General features: G+C 48.3%; 6 protein-coding genes across 6 annotated transcripts; 2 read left to right on the forward strand and 4 right to left on the reverse strand.

Moving 5' to 3' along the window:
- Window positions 1–2,094: 2,094 nt before the first annotated feature.
- Window positions 2,095–4,280, reverse strand: HOO65_040529 (putative FAD-binding protein C12C2.03c; the record flags this gene model as incomplete). Its single annotated transcript, XM_071002653.1, has 2 exons — window positions 2,095–3,313; window positions 3,355–4,280. The coding sequence occupies 2 exons, from the start codon at window positions 4,278–4,280 to the stop codon at window positions 2,095–2,097; spliced, it is 2,145 nt and encodes a 714-aa protein (XP_070859372.1).
- A 3,551-nt stretch (window positions 4,281–7,831) lies between these two features.
- On the reverse strand, window positions 7,832–9,157 carry HOO65_040530 (uncharacterized protein; the record flags this gene model as incomplete). Its single annotated transcript, XM_071000675.1, has 1 exon — window positions 7,832–9,157. One exon carries the CDS (start codon window positions 9,155–9,157, stop codon window positions 7,832–7,834), a length of 1,326 nt encoding a protein of 441 aa, XP_070859373.1.
- Window positions 9,158–11,813: 2,656 nt separating this feature from the next.
- On the forward strand, window positions 11,814–13,390 carry HOO65_040531 (uncharacterized protein; the record flags this gene model as incomplete). The annotated part of the gene is made up of 4 exons (XM_071002778.1): window positions 11,814–11,892; window positions 12,180–12,719; window positions 12,780–12,984; window positions 13,054–13,390. The coding sequence occupies 4 exons, from the start codon at window positions 11,814–11,816 to the stop codon at window positions 13,388–13,390; spliced, it is 1,161 nt and encodes a 386-aa protein (XP_070859374.1).
- A 474-nt stretch (window positions 13,391–13,864) lies between these two features.
- HOO65_040532 (glycosyl hydrolase family 43) lies at window positions 13,865–15,535 on the reverse strand (the record flags this gene model as incomplete). Its single annotated transcript, XM_071002751.1, has 2 exons — window positions 13,865–14,923; window positions 14,981–15,535. The coding sequence occupies 2 exons, from the start codon at window positions 15,533–15,535 to the stop codon at window positions 13,865–13,867; spliced, it is 1,614 nt and encodes a 537-aa protein (XP_070859375.1).
- Window positions 15,536–16,277: 742 nt separating this feature from the next.
- HOO65_040533 (Rhamnolipids biosynthesis 3-oxoacyl-acyl-carrier-protein reductase) lies at window positions 16,278–17,198 on the forward strand (the record flags this gene model as incomplete). Its single annotated transcript, XM_071002979.1, has 2 exons — window positions 16,278–16,384; window positions 16,457–17,198. The coding sequence occupies 2 exons, from the start codon at window positions 16,278–16,280 to the stop codon at window positions 17,196–17,198; spliced, it is 849 nt and encodes a 282-aa protein (XP_070859376.1).
- Window positions 17,199–17,401: 203 nt separating this feature from the next.
- Window positions 17,402–18,771, reverse strand: HOO65_040534 (methyltransferase family; the record flags this gene model as incomplete). The annotated part of the gene is made up of 2 exons (XM_071002830.1): window positions 17,402–18,548; window positions 18,671–18,771. The coding sequence occupies 2 exons, from the start codon at window positions 18,769–18,771 to the stop codon at window positions 17,402–17,404; spliced, it is 1,248 nt and encodes a 415-aa protein (XP_070859377.1).
- Window positions 18,772–19,023: the final 252 nt, after the last annotated feature.

The following is a 19,023-nucleotide window of genomic DNA, read 5'->3' on the forward strand; positions in this document are numbered from 1 at the left end:
CAATGATGAAGGGCGGGGGGTGGTGGAGTGGAGAGTGGGTGGGAATAGCGTGAGTGGAATAACGGCAAGAGGTTCCTCGCGGAATTCCAGAGCTGGAAAGAGGGACAGTCCGTTTGTGTTTTGTGGGCGAAACAGACAGAAGGACATAGCTGTCCCCTACAGAAGCTTTGGCTATCTCTTGCCTGGTTAACCATGGCTATTGCCGTTTTTGGTCGAGAGGTGGCTATGATGCCGTCGGATTGTTTGATCCTTGACCCCTTTTCCCACACCCTTGACTTGCCCGCCCGGCTCTTGCCAGATTTTAGCAGCAGCAATTGGAATCCATGTTCTTTTCTTGCCTCTGTAGCTACTACTACTACGTATGCATCTGCTAGATTCATCATGGTTAACTGCACTATATGCAACAAGGGAACTGCTGATAAACGACGCTAAACCGTAGTCTCAAGTCTGAAGGTTTCGTAACAGCCCAGGTCAAAGTAACACTGTCCCCGCTTTTTCATTACTGAGATTTTGTCAGCATTATATACAAGCCTTGGGCGTTGTTTCAACAGACTTTTGTGGCTAAGTATCACGAAATCTGTCCTCGGTGGCCGAATGGTACCCGACTGGCCCCCGCATGGCCCTCATCCTGCGTTATTACGAACAGCAAACAGCACACACCTTATGTTCTAGCACCGGGCATCGCTGCACCGACAGGATAATGTTGATATTCTTATAATATTAACCTAAAGCTAGACGGCGCTGAAAGGTTTATGACAGTTGGGTCCTCGTTCTACGCAACGAATCAACAAGCCCTAATCGTAGTGGAAACGGTCGAAAAAGACGTTTTTCTCTTTTTTTTTTTTTGTATTTTTACTTTTATTTGATGTGCTGTTTACTAAGCAGTTTGTAATACATGTTGCTAGCCAGCCTCTTTTTTTTTCCACAGCTGGCAGCCATCAAGTCATGTCTCTGTTCGTTGTAAACAACGCTCAGGATACCGCGCGGGGGGAGTGCGAGAGATAAGCTTGTTCTTACGAAATTCAACATTTGCGTGCTATCATGCAATGTAGCCAGATTACTAACCCGATCTTACTTTTCTTCGTCAGGACCGCTCATTGCTTTGTCCGTGTTCTCCACCCCGGCGTTCAAGCGCGCGCGGGTTCAGTCGGTCGGTGCCATGGACATTGATTGGGCCAGAGCCATGTAAGCTACATGTTGCACCTTGCATCTTGCCTGTATTTGCATATAGCTTCAGACAAATGAGGTAATGAGGCATTAGTGGCACGCCGTTTGATTTCCAGGAAAACGAAAGAGGCTGAAAATAGATGCATATGTATATCGATACCTACGTGCTTATTACATGAGGTGGGACAGGTTCGCACCAGGATTATACAGGTGCAAGACTCAGCAATTGGTATTGCAAAGCCCTGAATCGACCCTTTTCTCCATCGCATCCGGCATCTATTGATGGTATCTCTACAATATGCGACATGCTACATTCAACGCTAGGCGTGTACTTGTATTGTAGTATTGAGAAAGAATGAGCTGACTGCTGAAAACACACAAATCACAACGTCGCAGTAAATGACATGAACTCCCGCCCCTTTAGATAACCAGTCGATTTTCTAAGCACATGTACAAGAAATCATCATGGGTGATGGATGGTAGGGCGGGCAGGTATAGCAAAAAAGGGGCGGGGTGCGCTTTATCTACCAACCCAATACACAAGCAAGCGATTGTTCAGAACCCAAAAAAATTCTATAACCAAAAGATAAGAACAGCAAGGGAGAAGAAAAGCAAAGCAAAAGGGGGGCTCGAAAGGAATATAGAAATATGAGAAAAAATATGATGCAATAATGGCGATTTGGTGAGTAATGAGTGGTGTGAGTGTGCAAAAGATGTTGTTCAAGGCACAAAGTTCTGGGCAAACCAGAAGTTGGCCTTATTTGCTGGCACCATTCAGCCTGTTTATCCTCTTGGCTTCTGTCGAGCCTTCCAGCCAAAATGCAAACCCTCAAAAGGGAGAGAAAAAAAAAAACTCTTAATACAAGGCGAAGTATACATTGGGCAAAAATGCTTTTCTGAAGATGGCTAATTCAAAGCTTCTTGAGACTACCAGGTCTCGGCAATGTATTGGCCGGCTTCGTTCTTCAGCTTCCAGAAGTTCTTGGCCTCGTCTAGACCAAGGTTTCCTTTTTCCATGGCAACCTCAACTAAAGCTTCCTCGACGCCTTCGCCCATGCCACGAGAGCTACCGCAAACAAAGACACGGCCGTCAACGGAGTTGATGATGTACCACACTAGGTCGGCCTGTGCACGGACTTCTTCTTGAACGTAGCGGCCAGTCCCTCTGCGAGACTCAACCACACGCTTGACCTCCTCTTCATGGATACCCCATTCGCCGCTATAGATTTCATCAACAAGAGAATCACGGATGCCTTGAAGCACCCACACCTTGTTGGCACAGTTGGCTGTCTTCAGGCGACGCTGAACGAAGCCACGGAATGGAGCAATACCTACACCAGCGCCAATAAGTAGCATAGGACCGTCCGAAACAAACTTCTTAGCCAGAGGGTTCTGCATCAAGCCTTTGAACATGGGAATGTACACAACAGGTTCCGCAACACCGGCTTTCTGGGCTGCAATATACTTGCGGGCTTGGCGCTCGAAGAACCCAGAGCCAACACCAGTACGAGGGCCTTTCTTCCAGTCATGAGACTCGTGAACCGTGACCGCAATCTCAATAACACGACGGGCAGCCTTGCCGTCGGTAGTCATGGAAAACGACTCGTGGGGGTCATTTGACAGAGAGTAGAAGCGGGGCATCAGGGTTTGGAGGACAGAAAGAAGATGGTCAAGCGGAGGGGTGGCTGAAGGGAAAGCTTCGAGAATCTGCGAAACAGTCACATGGGGACCAGTGCGGAATTCGCAGAAGACTCCCTGGCCTTCATTGGAGCAAAGGTACTCTAAAATACGGCGCTCTGAGGCGTCGCTAGCATGCTCAGCCATCAAGCGCAGCATTGGCTTAGTAGGAGGGTACGATTGGACATCAGAGCACCAGGTAAGCAGGTCCCGACGAGTGGTAACAAGCTCGCGAGGCTTCTCGTCGCCCCATACGGTAGGCCAACGGCCATTGGTAGTCTTCAAGAGTGTCGGCTTGTCGCGCAAGGTGCGGGGAATGCACAGAATATCCATGATCTCCTCCACGAGTGATGTTTCATTCGGAGCCATAACACCAATCGCACCGCCAACTCTGAAGTCAACACCACTTTCACCAGGATAATCAGTGACATCAAGATCAAAATGATAGGTTCTTTTCTCAGCACCATCCCTAGTCAGCTCGCGGGCATTGTGGAGCCTTGCAGGGAATACATGGTAGGGGGGTGGGGCTGGACAAAGCTTGGAGGTTGAATGGAAGTATCAAGGTTCTCAAGAGAAAAGGACGATGACTTTTGAGTTTCGGCCTTGACTTCCTGGACATCATCATTAAGTGTGCTGACGCTTTCCATAGCGGTAGAGACAGTAGAGACATCTGAAACAACAGAAGAAGAAGTGTCGTCTTCATAAGTGATGTTGCTAGCATTGACGCTAGAGACAGTAGCGGGGGCAGAGGCTGCTTCAATGTTGTTGATGGCGGCAATCATTTCAGCCGGCGTGTCAAGAGGGCCAACCCCAACAACTCCTCCCGAAGCAGAAGAAACTTGATTGGGAGCGCTAGCTGTTAAAGAAGTACACGCTGAAGGAGTCTCGGGGGTATGGGCAGTGCTGGCATCTTTGTTGGGCTGAGAGACGGCTGTGATCCCAGATTCTGATGCCTGTAGCCTTGGGATGGCAGCATTATCCTTTGGGAGAGGCAGGAGATAGACAGTCTGCTCAGGGAGATCACATAGGCCAGTTAGTATGGTGGGAATGTCGTTGATCTTGAGATTCAAGGAGCGGAAGGCGTCATTGTCCGGAAGCGGAATCTGATCACACTCGGTGCCGGGATGCCTTGTGTTCTCAGAATTCTGGGCAGCGCCGTCATTGGTCCGGCAACAGCCACCACCACAGCAGCGAGAAACAAGCTCAGCTGTGGTTTGGCCTGTTATCCGCTCAATATCAGCAGCATTTTGAGAAATGAGGCGGGTGGATGCTCTGCGCTGTCGGGAGCTGGCAGAAACCGGAGCGGGGTCTTCGTCAATCTCTGACTCTTCGGAATATGTCAGAGAGGGGGCCAGTGATGCTACCGAGGGCTCCTGCGGAATGCAGCACGAGTTTGACTTCGGCAAGAGAGTGTGAGTGGGCTCGACAGCAGACATGGTGACGATGGAGGTTGCTAGGCTATATGTGAGGATGTCGAGGAAGAAGAATGGCGAGAGTTGCAGTGGAGAAGGAGAGAGAGAGAAACAGAGTAAATAAGCAGATTCGAAAAGGGCAAAGGGCCGGTTGTTTATCTGATCTTGCTCTGACTGAAAGGATTCCTTGCCAAGTCGACCTCTTTGCCTTGCCTTAGAGCCCAGGCGATTTGATTGTGCGGTTGTTGGTGGGAGAAGGGAGAAATATATTTACCGAGCCAACACAACGCAAATAAATCAAAGGCAGTGAGGAAACTCAAGTTCAAGCCGGGGGACAAGAAATACCACACCAGGTGACTAGGGGCAGGAAGAGAGGAATAATAATCTAAGCGGTGGCCAAATTGCAATGTGTTAGCGTTTTAAAGATAGGCACAGGGAGCCGAAAAAAATATAGAAAAAAATATGAACTAGGACTAGCAGCATGTGCAAAAGAAGCGGCGGGGTTCCCAGATTCAACGGAAACACTGCGAAAACGGAAAGCGGGCCAAGGGGAGAGAAGGAATTAAGGCGTACTAAAAAGAAAAAAATTCCAATGAGCTGGGCGTCTGAAAGGGCTTTTGGATTTGGTGATGCGGTGCTTATCTGATTGGAAGTCGATGGGAGGGAGAAGCACGTACTAAAAAAAAATGAGACAAAACGGGAAGTTACTGGTTTAAACGAAAATGAAAACGTGCGATAAGTAGTGAGGATATACTTGGCAAGAGCGATATTTAGCCTAGGGGCTTTACTTGGCATCAAAGACAGACAAAAGGGTTTCCAGGGCGTCTTTATCAATCAGAGGAAGCTGAACAAGCATCATCAAAGAAAGGCAGTTGCTACGATTTAATTAGGGGATGGATGGCCTGACTTTCTTGTGCGAAAGCCTCGGCATTTTCTTCTGCTTTGACTCAATTCAATTTCCTCTACGACATCTAGGCTCTGGATGTTGGGCAGTTTGCTTTGGTGATGCTCCCTGTTGTGGTTTTGTGCATGCGTGTCTCCATGTGCAGCCAACTATTTTTCTCTGGGCCGTTTCTGGTTTTCTCTCGTCGAATTTATCAGATTTTACCTGCGTCTTCCCAGGGCTGGGGCATGGATAAAATGTGGGGACATGCGTACATCTACAACAAAACAATTCGTCATTTAGCCAAGAAAAGTACAGCCCCAGCCAGCCCTTGCTGAGGCTTTACGCACCACACGAGCAGAGTCCTATATCAGCTCTCCAAGAGAAAAAAAAAAAAAGAAAAAAAAAAAGACAAAGCCAAACAGGGGAGAAAATAACACAGGGCCTACGGTGTTAGCGGCTATTGGCTACGGCAATTCGCCGGGAAGAACGAATAAACGGACGAGCCTTAGTAAGTAAGAAAAGAAAATTCAACAAATCAGCACATGTAATTTTACCAACTCAGCCGATGCTGGTGTGATAGCCATGGTAAGAAAGAAGGGAAAAAAGCCTGTCGTCTCCCGTTAGACCCTGTTCTCAACTCACAATAAGGCCATGTTGAATGTGCCCTGTCTGTCAAGCTTATTTATTACTCCTGGATTAAGGACACTGTTATTAAACAAACGCAAGTCCGATTTCGATTTCATGCATCGCCCTTAAGCACAGGGTTCTACAGCCTTTGGTGCAAGCCTTCATGAATGCCACTAATCTGATAAGCTCCATAGCCCATAGAATCGTGCGCGCAACTGTGAGGGCTACTACAACAAAAATCAGTTAGACTGTAGAATCTCGTAGAAACATGGGCACGCAGTGCAAGGCCATGGACGATTCTTGATGCAGTGCCGCCTTCATCGTCCTACAAGAAGCAAGTCCTTGATTGTTCTCTTCCAGTGATGCATCCTATGATTGGGAATTAGTCACATGGTTGGGCACTGGGCGAATCTTCGGTCATGTCTTGCCTCTTTCAACGATGGCCAATGCACATAAATTCACACAGGTTTTCTCAGCTCCACTTCCATCTGATCAAACTTGACGGACGGCATTAAGAAAAAACCACATCTGCGTAACTGATGGACGTTGGGGGCTAGCACTTGGCGTCGGAAAAATGACGTTTAGAGAAGCAAGCCCTCGTTGGATAGCACATTGATGGGTCTTGCCCACAACTTCCACACTTTGTTTTGTTCTTCCGCGCCTTGTCTTGCTCTTCCACATTTTGCCTCGTTCGCCCACGCCCTCATGACCTTATGGACTTGTATCACTTGAATTTCCAAGAGATCTTTGGATCAGGGGGCACGCTTAGCAAGGATCTGGTGAATTGAGCAAAGACATCCAGCGCCTCGTACTGTATTTTCAGAGTTCCAGGGTTTTGGGCGGTCTGTAGATCATGATTCTCCGCGGCTTATCAGATCAGATTAGCATAGCATCAGATAAGCAAACACAACACTCTGCCTCACAGGCCGAAGCCGGATCTCGCCCTTGTTTGCTTCATTTAACGAGAACTCACCCCCCCTTTCCTGCTTCAGGAGCCTAGAGCTCCATGCCTGCGCCAGGGAGAATACATTTGATGTCGCACTACTTACTACCCCTTTTATGCTAGGAAGCTCCCGGTCCTGACCGCAATTGTACAATCTGATAAGGATTCGTCTCTTTTCAACAGCCATTTCCATCGCTCGATTCTCCCTTTTTTTGCCTTATAAACCAGCATTCCTATCAACTACTCGACGCCCGTTTTAGTGTAGGCCGGAGTTCTCAGACAATACACCTCACCTCGCATGGGCCTCAGTAGCAGGTAATATCGCGAATGACAGGAGAATAGTTGTTCTCCCCGCAGGTCTATGACCTATCGGAAAAACGGAAATACGATCTGACTTCATACTGCTCATACTACGTAAATTCCAGTCTTGCTTCCATCGCTGGTGTAGGCTATAATACGCAAATATATAATTACCTCCTACTATTTTTCGTCTGGCTAGGTCCTAGGCCATGATACAATCCGTGCAGTTATTGTTGCAACTATTACTCTCCATCAAGCCAAATCCTTTCTCTATCTGCATTACCCCGCTCCTCCATTAACCGTCAGCCTGTCAGTATCCAAGTAGGTATCAACGTGGAGTGGGCAAATCTCGGAAATGAATACCTTGCTACCCACACGATGGAGGCAAGTATTAACTTCATTCTGATAATAGTAAAGATTGCGTTACACTAGCAAACTTGGTGCGACACAACCCTAAGAACGGAAACCCTAGGGCTTGCTAAAACCAGTCATGTACGCCGGGATAGGATTTAACATCGTATAACGCGTCACCTTGTCGTGTCGTGGGAAAATTCGTCATTGTTTGATTAAACAATAGATTAGTGTTTCATGTCGTGGTTGCTCTTTGCCAGCTATAAAAACATAAATATTTGTGACCACCCTGGATTGATTATTGAGGTTTGTTATTCCACTTGAGAAAGTAACACAGACTCAACCGCCACTCATTGCCATGTGCGTATATGAGAGTGCGTACATATTACATATCAACTCAAGTAGCCTATATTTCTGCTAGAACAGTCGATCCATCCTAATTTCGTTGCCCTTTAATATCTACTGATGTTAGGTGGAGACAGGTGGCGTCACGGGAGCCACTATAAAGCCATCATCATCAGCTAACAACCGGGTTTCATCATTATACCAGCTTTGCATGGCCATTCTCTCCCATACTTCGCAGGGCATGTTCATGTGAGGGTTAGCCTGTTCGAAAGCTCTTTCCAGCTGAAAGGCGCAAAAAGTGGAAGACCGAACTTGATGTTCAAGCCAAGTATTGACTAAAAGCCAATTTCCCACTGGTCTCTCTTTTCCTCTATCTTCAAGTTCATTCTGGGTGGGTGGTGCACGCTTGTCAATGAGGTTCCCTAAAGAGAAAGGAGAGGGTACACCGTCATTCTCTATTGTACCTGCTTTTGGCAGATTTTCTTTTACGCCATCGGCTAGCGAGCCTTCCATTTTCCGATGGGATGGTACGATCAAAGGATAGCAATCAGGAGGACCTGGCCCTACTTGTGACTTTGGCTCTTCAAGAGTCATGTCAGGGTCCAATTTTACTCGTGATGAATCACAAGGCTGCTTTCGTAACCATGGCATGAATTCGCTGTAGAACATGTCTGAGAGAACAAACATGATATCTAGTGGGATGAATGCAGGATCAGGCATATGACCCTGTGAAATGCATAAACGAAGCTGATTGATAACGGCTTCGCGGGCATCCAGGTGGGATTTTGACAGGCGTTTACGGTCTTCTGGAAAGGTGTCGATGAGCTCTTGGTCGTATATGTCGAGCTTAAAGTTAGGGTTGAAACGGCTCTTGTACTCTATCTCATCTTTTAGCTGCGAGTTACACGAAACAAGATCATGCAACTCTTCAAAGCAGAGATTAAAGTCAGCTACGGCGTTCTCCAACTTGATATATTGCGTAGGTAGGGGCGTTTGAACAAGATCTGTTGATATTCCAAAGATTTCAATTGGAACTTTGGGTAGGTTTGTGTTTTTTGGAAACTTTTCCTTTCTACTGTCCTCGGCTTCTGGCTTGCCTTGCAAAGCAGCAAAGAATCGGACTTCTAAGCTAGCAATCTCTTCTTCTTCGCTATCGAGCCGGAGATCGAGGTCATCGTATTCATCTTGAGCTCGCTGATATTCGGCCCGCATAGCTTGTGCGTTCGCAAATAGACGTTCGACAGTTGAAATTTGGGTTTCTTGAAGACTCTCTGGGAATTCTATCTTCATTTGGCGCCTGATCTGGGTTATCAGCTTGTACGAGATATCGGCCTCATCGCTGCGGATGCTTGAAAGGCGACTTCTATGTTTGGCCATACGACCCCGCAAGTCATAGACTTGCGTTTGCTTCGTCTTAAGAGTCTTCCATAGTAACTGGATTTCATCCATATCTATAGATTCAGTTATACTGGTAGATGGACTTGAAAGTTCCTTTTGATTGACATGTTTAGCAAACGACATCAAATGTGACATAAATCGAGATTTATCAGACTCTGTCAGGGGGCCGGGTTGGGTGGGGCCCTTCCGAGGTGGAAAGCTGTAGTCTTCGCCCTTTCTAATTTCTTCAATTTCATCGTCATCATATATAGTGGCACGGAGCTTGTTCCCGGAGCAGGCAGCCTCAAGTCTGGTTCTAGAGTTAAAGCCAATGAGGGCACTAGGGACTGTTTTACTACAAGTCGCAATTTTTGCGGAAGCCTCTGGCCCAATCATTGGCACTGGAACTGTTATTGGGGGAGGTGTGACAAATAGGCCATCGGTAGGGGGAGGAGGAGGTCTATTGCTGGAAACTACAGCATGTTGATGAGACCTGAGTAGAGATGAAGGCCTGGGAGAAGGTGTTATTGGGGATTGCGGCATAACACTTGGAGATGGTGGTGTTGGAGATGGAATAGGAATCAAAGGAGACGGGAGAACTGGCGCATTACTGCTAGGTGGTGTGCGATTTCTATTTATGGAATAGAACGGAGCTGTAGCTAGCAGAGATAAATAGTCTTGATTGAGCTCAAATGGAGGGGGAGGTGGTAAAGGGAAAGGGGAAACAGCAGGAAGCGGGATCCCGCCTGGTAAGAGGGGCGGTAGGGCTGATTGGGGAGGTGGAAAAGCTGGAGCTAGGCGATTTAAAGGTCTAGGAGTTGGCGTAGAGCCATCTCTATCACATTCACATGGCGGCGACAGCGAAGAGGGCGGTGGGTGTAGAACTACGGTTTCTATCGTCGGCAAAGGCAGTGAACTAGGTTGAGGCGGCGGTGCAGATATTGGGGAAGAGATTGATTTCTTGGAGTTTGGCCCCGTTGATGGTAAAGGGGGAGCAGGAGAGATGGCCGCCCGGAGGTTAATGGTTCCAGAAGATAAACGTCTAGGGACTTCACATGGGCTGTGGGTAGCCATGCCTAGATCCGAGTCTGGAGCTAGCAGAAGCCGTGGAGAAGGGTAATGATAGTCTTGCTCTATGAGGTCAACCGTGTTAAATGACGGGGGGAACAGGGAAGGAGAAGTATTGTCCGGTCCCGAGTTTGGAGTCCAGATATTGTGCTCGGTTGGGGGACTCACTCCGAGCCCATCTGAGGGAGGTGGCACAAGACTCGGACCCGGCTTTGAGTCCGCTATGAGAGGATATGGCCAGTTTTCTGGTGTTGCAGAAAGCCAATTTTTGTCTCCTTGGGAAGCCATTCTATAGAAAGACTGGTGCGGTTTTTGGGCGGAAACGAAGGCTTCGAATTTCGTAGGTTGACCTGTCCTCGCTGTTGTTGGCATCCATGGATGTGTAGGGACGCTTGGCACAGTGGGGTCTGGGATGACATTTGCATTTAACGGGGTCGGACTATCGACAAGATCGCGATCTGGAGGATGAGATTGCGACATGGTAGTTGAAGGGTTGGAAATAGTCGGATCACAAAGACCGAAATGTAAACCGGATAGCCCGTAGTTTGAGCATCGAAAAGGGCGAGGAAAAAAAGAGAATACGAAAAAAAGAGCAAAAGAAGACCGCAAGGCAGATGCCAGCGGAAGAACGATTGGACAAGGCTGGGGTTTGGATAAATCAACTTATGGGCGGGTAACTGCCCCACCCAGTCGCTGTTGCCTTGAACAAATGCTTGATTTGGCTGCTTTTTGCTCTGCCGGCAAAATAGACACCATCGCGTCGTCAAGTACCGAAATACTCTGTAGAGAAGAACGATCCCATTATTTCTATGGCTGGCAAGAAGACTTGAGTGGGGGAACCTGCGGCTCGCTAGGTAGGTGGCCTAAAAGGTGCAACATTTACATATGTATGTCTGCATGTACATACATAAGTATGTATGTGATGCAGAAAAGTGCAGGACAAAAAATGAAGATCGCTGCGCCCTCATCTCTGTTCCCACCTGTTTACACTTTTACTCTTGCCGGTCCTTCTCAGTCCACGCTGCATGTCGCAGCTTGCATGCCCTTCTTTGTTTCTAAAGAGGCCCCTCATTTAACAGACAGCATGCCAAATAGCCCACATCTACGGCCGGAGGCGCTATAGGGTAGCACTGCACATGTTGTGTAGATGTATATATATGTATATATACACCTACATACAGAAATACTACTCAAGGCAAAACTACATAGTATTCACTAGCAATACAGGCAACAACCTGCAAGCTGAACCAGGTAAAAGGAATAAGCCTGCGGCTGCGTTTTGCTCCCTCCTTCTCCTCCATTCATTCCATCGCAACACCCCAAGGTATAGGAACACCCGCCATCTGGTAGCTTCTTCGCAATTTCGCCAGCCTCGTTCCCGCGATTACTGTGCATCTTCAGGTAAAAGAACAGAGACTACCCAAATATCTACACTCGGGCGCATTTTCCGACCAAGAAACCGCATGTCAGGCTCATTTCTACAGCCTGACTGGGTCATGCCGATATTGTCAGCTAAGCTACCTTGCCGACGATGATACCTTTACCTGGAACTGCCACAGAAACAATTTTGCACCGCCCATTTTAGTTGCTCTTCCTCTATCTTACTAGCCCTAATCCCCATCATTCTCTCAGACCCGTATCACAACTTCAGCCTCCCGCTATGGAGTGGAGCGAATTTGGCTCGTGGATCTGGAGCCCTCAGTTCCAACGCTATTACCGCCAGCGCCAAAACCAGTACCGTAAGTTTCACGCAGCTCCTTTCCACCCAAAATCTCGACCCCCGCCCCCTGACATAGACTGTGCGCACAGAACAAAGAGAAACACAATGGGCTCCGCTTCCATCCGAACACCACAGTAGCCAGTGTATTCCAGGGCCGTCGCTGTGTCAAGAGCAGTCGCAATCCGCTGTCTCAGTTGTCAAGAAAAAAGATAAGCCTAAGCACCGACAAGCTAGACGAGGGAGAAATCAAGGTGAGAAGCTTTCCCTAGTGCGATGCATATGGAGCGATTGACTCAACATATCCAGATTTCACATCCTCTGCCACCACAACTCTCGACTCTGGGTCCGACTCCGGGCTAGACAACCCGCCACTTCCTTCTGCCGATGAAAATAGCTCCTATACCACCTATTCCCCCGATTCCTCTTATCACGATGATCTCGATATCGCTTCTATACCGGCATCTTCAGCAGCAGCTCTGGCTGCATCATACAAAGTAAACAGCCATGGCGTCCATGTGCAAGGGGAAGTCGCATCGGATGGCGGTCCCCTTGTGCGACAAGGTTCGTGCTTTGTGTTCAATATGCGCACTGTTCGCTTGGCTACAACATGTCGCAAGTCCACTAACACCACGATAGACTCGGTACCTGAAGTAGATATATATGATAGCTCCGCCTACAACGCCGACAGCCAGTACAACGTAGATCCCATGGTTCTGCAGTCGGCGATGGAATCTTTGCAGATAAGCCGGCACACTAGAGTATCCACGTCGATACCCCATGATCGCCCTTCTCAAATTAGCCAAGAAGACACTAGTCTGGTAGATTTTAATGAAGTTCTCGACCCCCGTAAGTTTACAGTCTGTGGCACTCCACACCAAAAAAACTACCTCTCTAACATGGATCCAGGCTACCAAGTCCACAAATCAACAAATTTCCAACCAGGGGAAGTCTTCAAAGTCTTGTGGTCAGAGCCAGTCGGGAAGTCTGTAGCCACCAGCTCTTCCACCGTCTCGGGTACCCAGACATTTGTTGATTCCTATGGTGAGAGATTCTATGTTGGTTTTCGGCGATTCATCGTAGTAGCCAATGATGCAGGCCATTGCACTTGTGTGTAAGCAATAAGCAATAATTAGCCTCCGAGACGCCATTTTTGGAGCGTGCGTAACTAACCCACGTGCAGTCCTATTCTTACTTATGGAGGCAGAGGTTGCCAGAAAAGTGGTGTCAAGCCAGATCGCCACGGAATCGTTGTTCAGTGCGGAAAAAAGGCCAAACCAGCCGCTGGAGAGCCAACCCTTGGCTTCCCTCCTATTCGTGTCCAGATCCGTGCCCATGGGGAGCGGCTGACCAGAGAATCTCGCATCAACTACTCCAAGCTAGTCACAGTAGAACATAATGTTAAGGTGTTCTTTGTCGGGAGTATTCTCGCTGAAGACGCCGATCTACTACAAGATGCAGTCAATCAATGCTGGGAACGAAAGTCCTTTCATCGCCGACCTTATACGCGAGTCTATTAACGTTGTGATCTGCGTCCACCATGCTGTACGACAGGTCGGATCTATCTTCTACCCTGTATCTTTCCATGGCCATCTACATCGTCGCCTTACAGTCCGTTTTTATTTACATCAAATCATACATATATGACAAGCCCCAGTCCATAATCCCACTCCCAGCGGACTTCCAGAGAGAACATTCTAGCCCACCACTATGAGTCTGGCCAGCTATTCGAATACGTTTTACATGCTCTGATATTTCTCTACGTTGCTCGACTTGACCTTTTAAAAGATATAAAGTACCAAACTTGACTTACATATCAATATAGTTGTCTTTCTTGTTATCTGTCTCACAAAAGTTCGTGAACCTAACTTGGAGTCACAAAAACACTAAGAACTACCCATAGTAATAGTAATAGGCTTTGCTTGTTTCAAACTAGCTCGTATAATTGAGAAGAAAAGAAAAAGCAAAACCATTAAGCCGCTCCATCTTAACAATCATCGCAACTCTTGTGTCTCGCATTCCTCTACCACAATCTTTCCACCCAGCTCAACGGTCGCATAGTTAAACACTGCAAACCGGTAAGCCATGAAGAACTGCCACTTATGGCTAAGAAGATACGTATTTCCAAACTGAGTGAAATCGATCCCGTTTGTACTGTACCAAAAGGTCGCCGGTCTGGGGTCATTAAACAAGTCAGAGGTAAAAGCTGGGCGGACATCTGCGGTCACTCTCAGCCAAATAGCCCCATCCCGCACTTCATCGCCAGCTAGAATGTCCCCTGCATGCCCTGTAGGTATCCATGTTGTCTGGTTGAGAACAAGGTTGTCCACATAAATAAGACGCTTCACTCCGCTATCCTGATGGACGCCAATATAAGCAGAGTCATCTCTAAAAATGGACACACCAGCGCGATCACCATCTTTCATCATCGACAAATCCAGCTTAAACGTGGCCTGTGATTTGGGGCCAAAGATTCTCGTAGTCAGAGTGTTAGGTGCAGTATAAAGTTCTGAGGCAAGTCGTTTTGTCGTCAGTTCGAGTCCGTGCTGAGTCAGTTTCCATGCGCTGTCCAAGGGGTTATGATTCCATTCCCATCGTGGCCCAAGACTAGCCTTCCCAGAGAAAATTTCCTTGAACGCGCCAGGCAGATTTTCTGGCCCGGCTTTTCTATCGGTGGATACTGGCATGGCATATTCTGCTCCCCAGCCGCCAGCCGCATCCGTAACTACATGCGGCCATCCGTTGGAGTCCCAAGTTATTGGTGCCAGGACGGGGCATCTACCTAAAGGGAACGCATCGATAAATGCCATGTAGTACCAGTCCCCGCTTGGTGTTTCTACCAAACCTCCCTGGTGTGGTGTACCAGCTCCAACAACTGGGGCAGGCATGTCCACAAGGACTGCCTGGATTTCATACGGCCCAAATGGGCCTGTGGTTGATTTCAAAATATGCTGCTCGTTTGCCGGTTTTGTAGCGAAGATATAGTAGTTCCCGTCTCGCTTATACATACGAGAACCCTCGATCAGGCGGCCATCAGGCTCGGTATAAACAGCCTAAAAGTACATTTAATATCAGAGCCTTTCATCCATAGCTCACGTCGTGTCACATACCTCAGATTTGACTTGACTAAGCCCATCTGACGACAGTTGGGCCACATGTAGCACGTAGTTTCCATATGCTATATACATAGTATCGTCATCTGGGTCAATAAGAAGGCCGCAGTCGTAGTAGGCCTCATCCATGGGTGTATGCTCGGTCCAAGGGCCCTCAGGTGCAGGTGCTGTGAAGACATGGGTTTTCCCCGTGCTTTGAATCAACCCATACCAGTACCATAGGCCATTGCTGTGGCGATACTGTAGTGTTGAAGCCCATACACCCCCATCATAGGCCGTTCGCGAGTCTTGTAGAGAGTACTCAGGCCCAAAGTCGAGATGAGGAACGGAATGGCTAAGATATTCCCAGTTAACTAAGTCATAAGATCGAAGAATGGGAGCACCTGGGGAAAAGTGCATTGTCGAAGCAGTGTAGTAGTAAGTGTCATTAACACGAACGACTTCCAAATCAGCCAAGTCTTCGTAGATGACGGGGTTGGTGAAGTTAAGTCCCGTCGTAAGGGTTATAGACCCTATGAAAAGTGCGACCGTTGCATGAGGATAGAATTTCATGGCGAAGATGAACGTTAGTTTGCAGCATCAGGAGCATAGGTCGACGAGTGCTGCCGAACTTATATTCCTTTCTTAGAAGCATAGCAGCCACCACGGTGCTGATTCTACCCATTTGATGCTCTGTGCCCAAATTAACAAACCAAGACTCCAAAGACACATGCCCCGTGAACTTGTCGACAGGGTTGCAGCCGGAGCTCCAAGTTTTTGGAGATTGTTAAACCCTCCAATCTCAAACTGGCGCATAATCCAAGCAGGGAGGGATGGAAACTGTATGCGCGCCATAGAGGGAGCTAGGTTTTAGGCGCAAGAACTCCGATTTCCAGCTGGGGAAGAATTCAGGGAGTCGGAATGCTGTTGAGGAAAGGCCGGCTGCGACACTACATAAGTTGCACTAAGTCCTGACTTGTTCCGGAGAAGAGACGCCCGGTCTCAAACATATGGGCATAATCAAATGCCAGAGGGTGGTGCTGTTAGTGTGGTTAGTAATACTGTTGCAGTGAGATATAGTGAGAATACCCCACACTGAGCGTAAATACCGCAATTCTATTGGCCACTCAGTTAGCCAGCACAACCTACCGTAGAGCCGAGGCCTGAGTTGCTCCTTCCCGTTGCTTCCAAAAGCTTATATAATCTATGTTTGCATCTGGTAACCCTCTTTCCCTCGCCTCCCTTCGTCTCTCTCATCTCTCTAGCAGTGTATTTTTGCTGCCGTGATTATCTTCTCAAAGATCTCCTTGTCAAAATGGCTGAACACGAGCTTCACGACTTTGCCTCCCTATTCTCCCTTAAGGGTAAAGTGGCTGTTGTCACCGGTGGCTCCCGTGGTCTAGGCCTACAAGCTGCCTCTGGGTATGGTCTCTCCTGTCTCCATATGCGACCCGAAGTATATTACTAATTCAATTCTCCTGCCCTGCGCCATAGTCTTCTGCAGGCAGGCTGCTCCAAGGTTTTTATTTCGTCGCGCAAGAAAAAGGCCTGCGATGATGCTTGTGCTGCTCTTAATGCGCTGCCAAATCTGCAGCCAGGAGCCAAAGCCATCTCCGTGCCGGCCGACTCTGCAACTGTTGCCGGTATTGAGGCTCTTGTCGCTGCCGTTAAGGAGCATACTAGCAAGATAGATATCCTTTTCGCCAACGCCGGGGCCACTTGGGGCGAAGCAATAGAGACACACGGAGACGCTGCCTTTAGCAAAGTCATGGATCTCAACGTCAAGGGTGTCTTTAACGCCATCCGACTTTTCTTGCCGCTACTTGAAAAAGACGCGTCAATTGAAGATCCTGCGCGCATCATTGTCACTGGTAGTGTGGCTGGTATTGGCCGGGGGCCACCCAATACGTACGGCTACACCGCTTCCAAGGCCGCAGTCATGCACTTGGCCAAGAATCTGGCCGTTGAGCTAGGCCCGCGTCATATTTCAGTCAACTCGATTGCGCCAGGGTTTTTCCCGTCTAAAATGACCAACGGCTTGATTAATATGGGCGGTGGAATGGCGGCAATGGCCGAAGGCAACCCCATGGGCAGACTGGGGCGGGGCGAAGACATCGCTGGTGCTGTTGTGTTTTTGGCAAGCCGGGCTGGAGCACATGTCAATGGGGATATCTTAACAATCGATGGCGGGTCGTTGATGCTATCGGGAGAAATGAACGTTGAGTCTAAGCTTTGAGCGACTACAGGCTGTTGGGCTCTGAAAGTCCAAGAGCGCTCTTGATGTCAAACATGGAGATAACGTCTCTATACTTAATATTACATTGAATTTCATTGCATGTACTAACCACAAAAATTTCATTTTAACTTTGCCAAGATCTTCCGTGTTGTATTTATTTGTCCAGGCTTTTTTTTTTTTTTTTTTTTTCTTTCTAGGCGAAATCATGACTTTGGTTTGCGCGCAACCCATGTGCTAGCCTTGTAAACTGTCTGGAGCATCGATTCAGGATTTGTGATATAAGGCGCTGCAAGACCCGTCTCACGCGACTCCACCCTGAAGCCAATCTTGGTAAGCAGTGCCATGACTTCATCATCACTGAGCTCAAAGCTTCCTGGGTCAGCAATCCCTGAGGATGTCCCGCTTTCGTGGAGGCCATCACCATCAGTGTCTTTGCCGTGGTTTCCGGGGGCATTGTTCTCAAAATGCCAGAGCAGGGGGCCCATGTTGACAAGAATACCGCCAGGCTTCAAGCAGCTCCAGATCACTTCAAGGTACCGTATCAAATTAGGTGCCGTATCCAGGAAGAAGACTGTCGCTACTGCATCATAGCTTTCTTTGTGTTCATCATCGCCGTAGAGGCAGATGAAGTCCGCAGCACACATGCTCATTTCTCCGACAAGCTTCCCTTGCTCTTTTAACGACCGCATGTGAGCGGCGGGGTGTACATCGGGCACTGTGTAACTACGCAGATGGCTATCTCGTGTAGGGTGGTTTGAGAATGTGTGTACCCAAGGGAAAATGGTGTGTTGGTTGGCAGTTTTGGCGCAGTTTAGTATGTACGACGAAGCCACAAGCTGATGGTACGAAATTTCGTTGCCCTCAGCATTGTGGCCATGGCAGCACAATTCATACACCAGGCGGCCTAGCCCAGCGCCCGGGACCAAAATGTCAAGGGGCCCTTGGCCGGTATGCAAAGCTCTCTCCTTTTCGAGGGCCCTAATGACTGGCCCATAGCTAGCATCGCGCTCTACTTTACCGGCTTCACTCCAATCACGGTAGAACTGGCGGATTGTACTGCGCGCTTTGTCAATGTCGCTATGAGATGCTACTCCTGCCCAGCGGGGTGGTATGGAGACATCGGCATCGGGGCCTTCTGGTACATCTAGGTGAACAAAGTTCTTTAAGCCAAACCTGGCAATTGTCCGTGCCAGCTCAGCGTTAGAGTCGATCGCATCATCGGTGCGCATCAAAGTATCCAGAAAGTTGAAAGGAGGAGCAGCTAACATCTTCCAGTGAGCTTCTGGGAGAGCATAAAACGACTGACGCCGCAGATGAGTTACGCTAAAGTGTGCAGTACGAGCGTAGCGGCTAATCATGACTAGTTAGCTATTAGGAAAGAAACGGCGGGAATATGGCCTGCCTATTGCTAGAGAGCTTCTCCCTACCGGCCTATGCCTTGGGTTCTATGAGCAGTGGGAAAATAAACATACACAAATGAGTCTAGAGCGCTAAACAACACGCGTGCCTCTTCTTCATCCTTTATCGCTGAGCCCTCTAAGCCATGCCAGTCTTCGGTATGAGGCTTTGCCATTTTTGCGAGCAGTAGGGACGAAAAGCGACAGATATTGATACCTCTAGTAAAACCATACAGGCTCTTCTTGGTCAACAGCTGATCAAGATTCTCACACCGTAGCCCGGAGGTTACAGGGTCTGATGTGACTGTGTCACCAAATCACCAGCCAACTTTTGACAAGGTATCAGTGCACTGACCTAGCTTGCTGAGGGGTCAAGAGACAGCGCCCACAGCTCACGCAGGAAGCGCAAGTTGGATGGTTGGATAGGC

The sequence above is a fragment of the Ceratocystis lukuohia genome (genome assembly GCF_044167205.1).
Source record: "Ceratocystis lukuohia strain C4212 chromosome Unknown Supercontig4_pilon, whole genome shotgun sequence".
In the NCBI taxonomy this organism is placed as follows: domain Eukaryota; kingdom Fungi; phylum Ascomycota; class Sordariomycetes; order Microascales; family Ceratocystidaceae; genus Ceratocystis; species Ceratocystis lukuohia.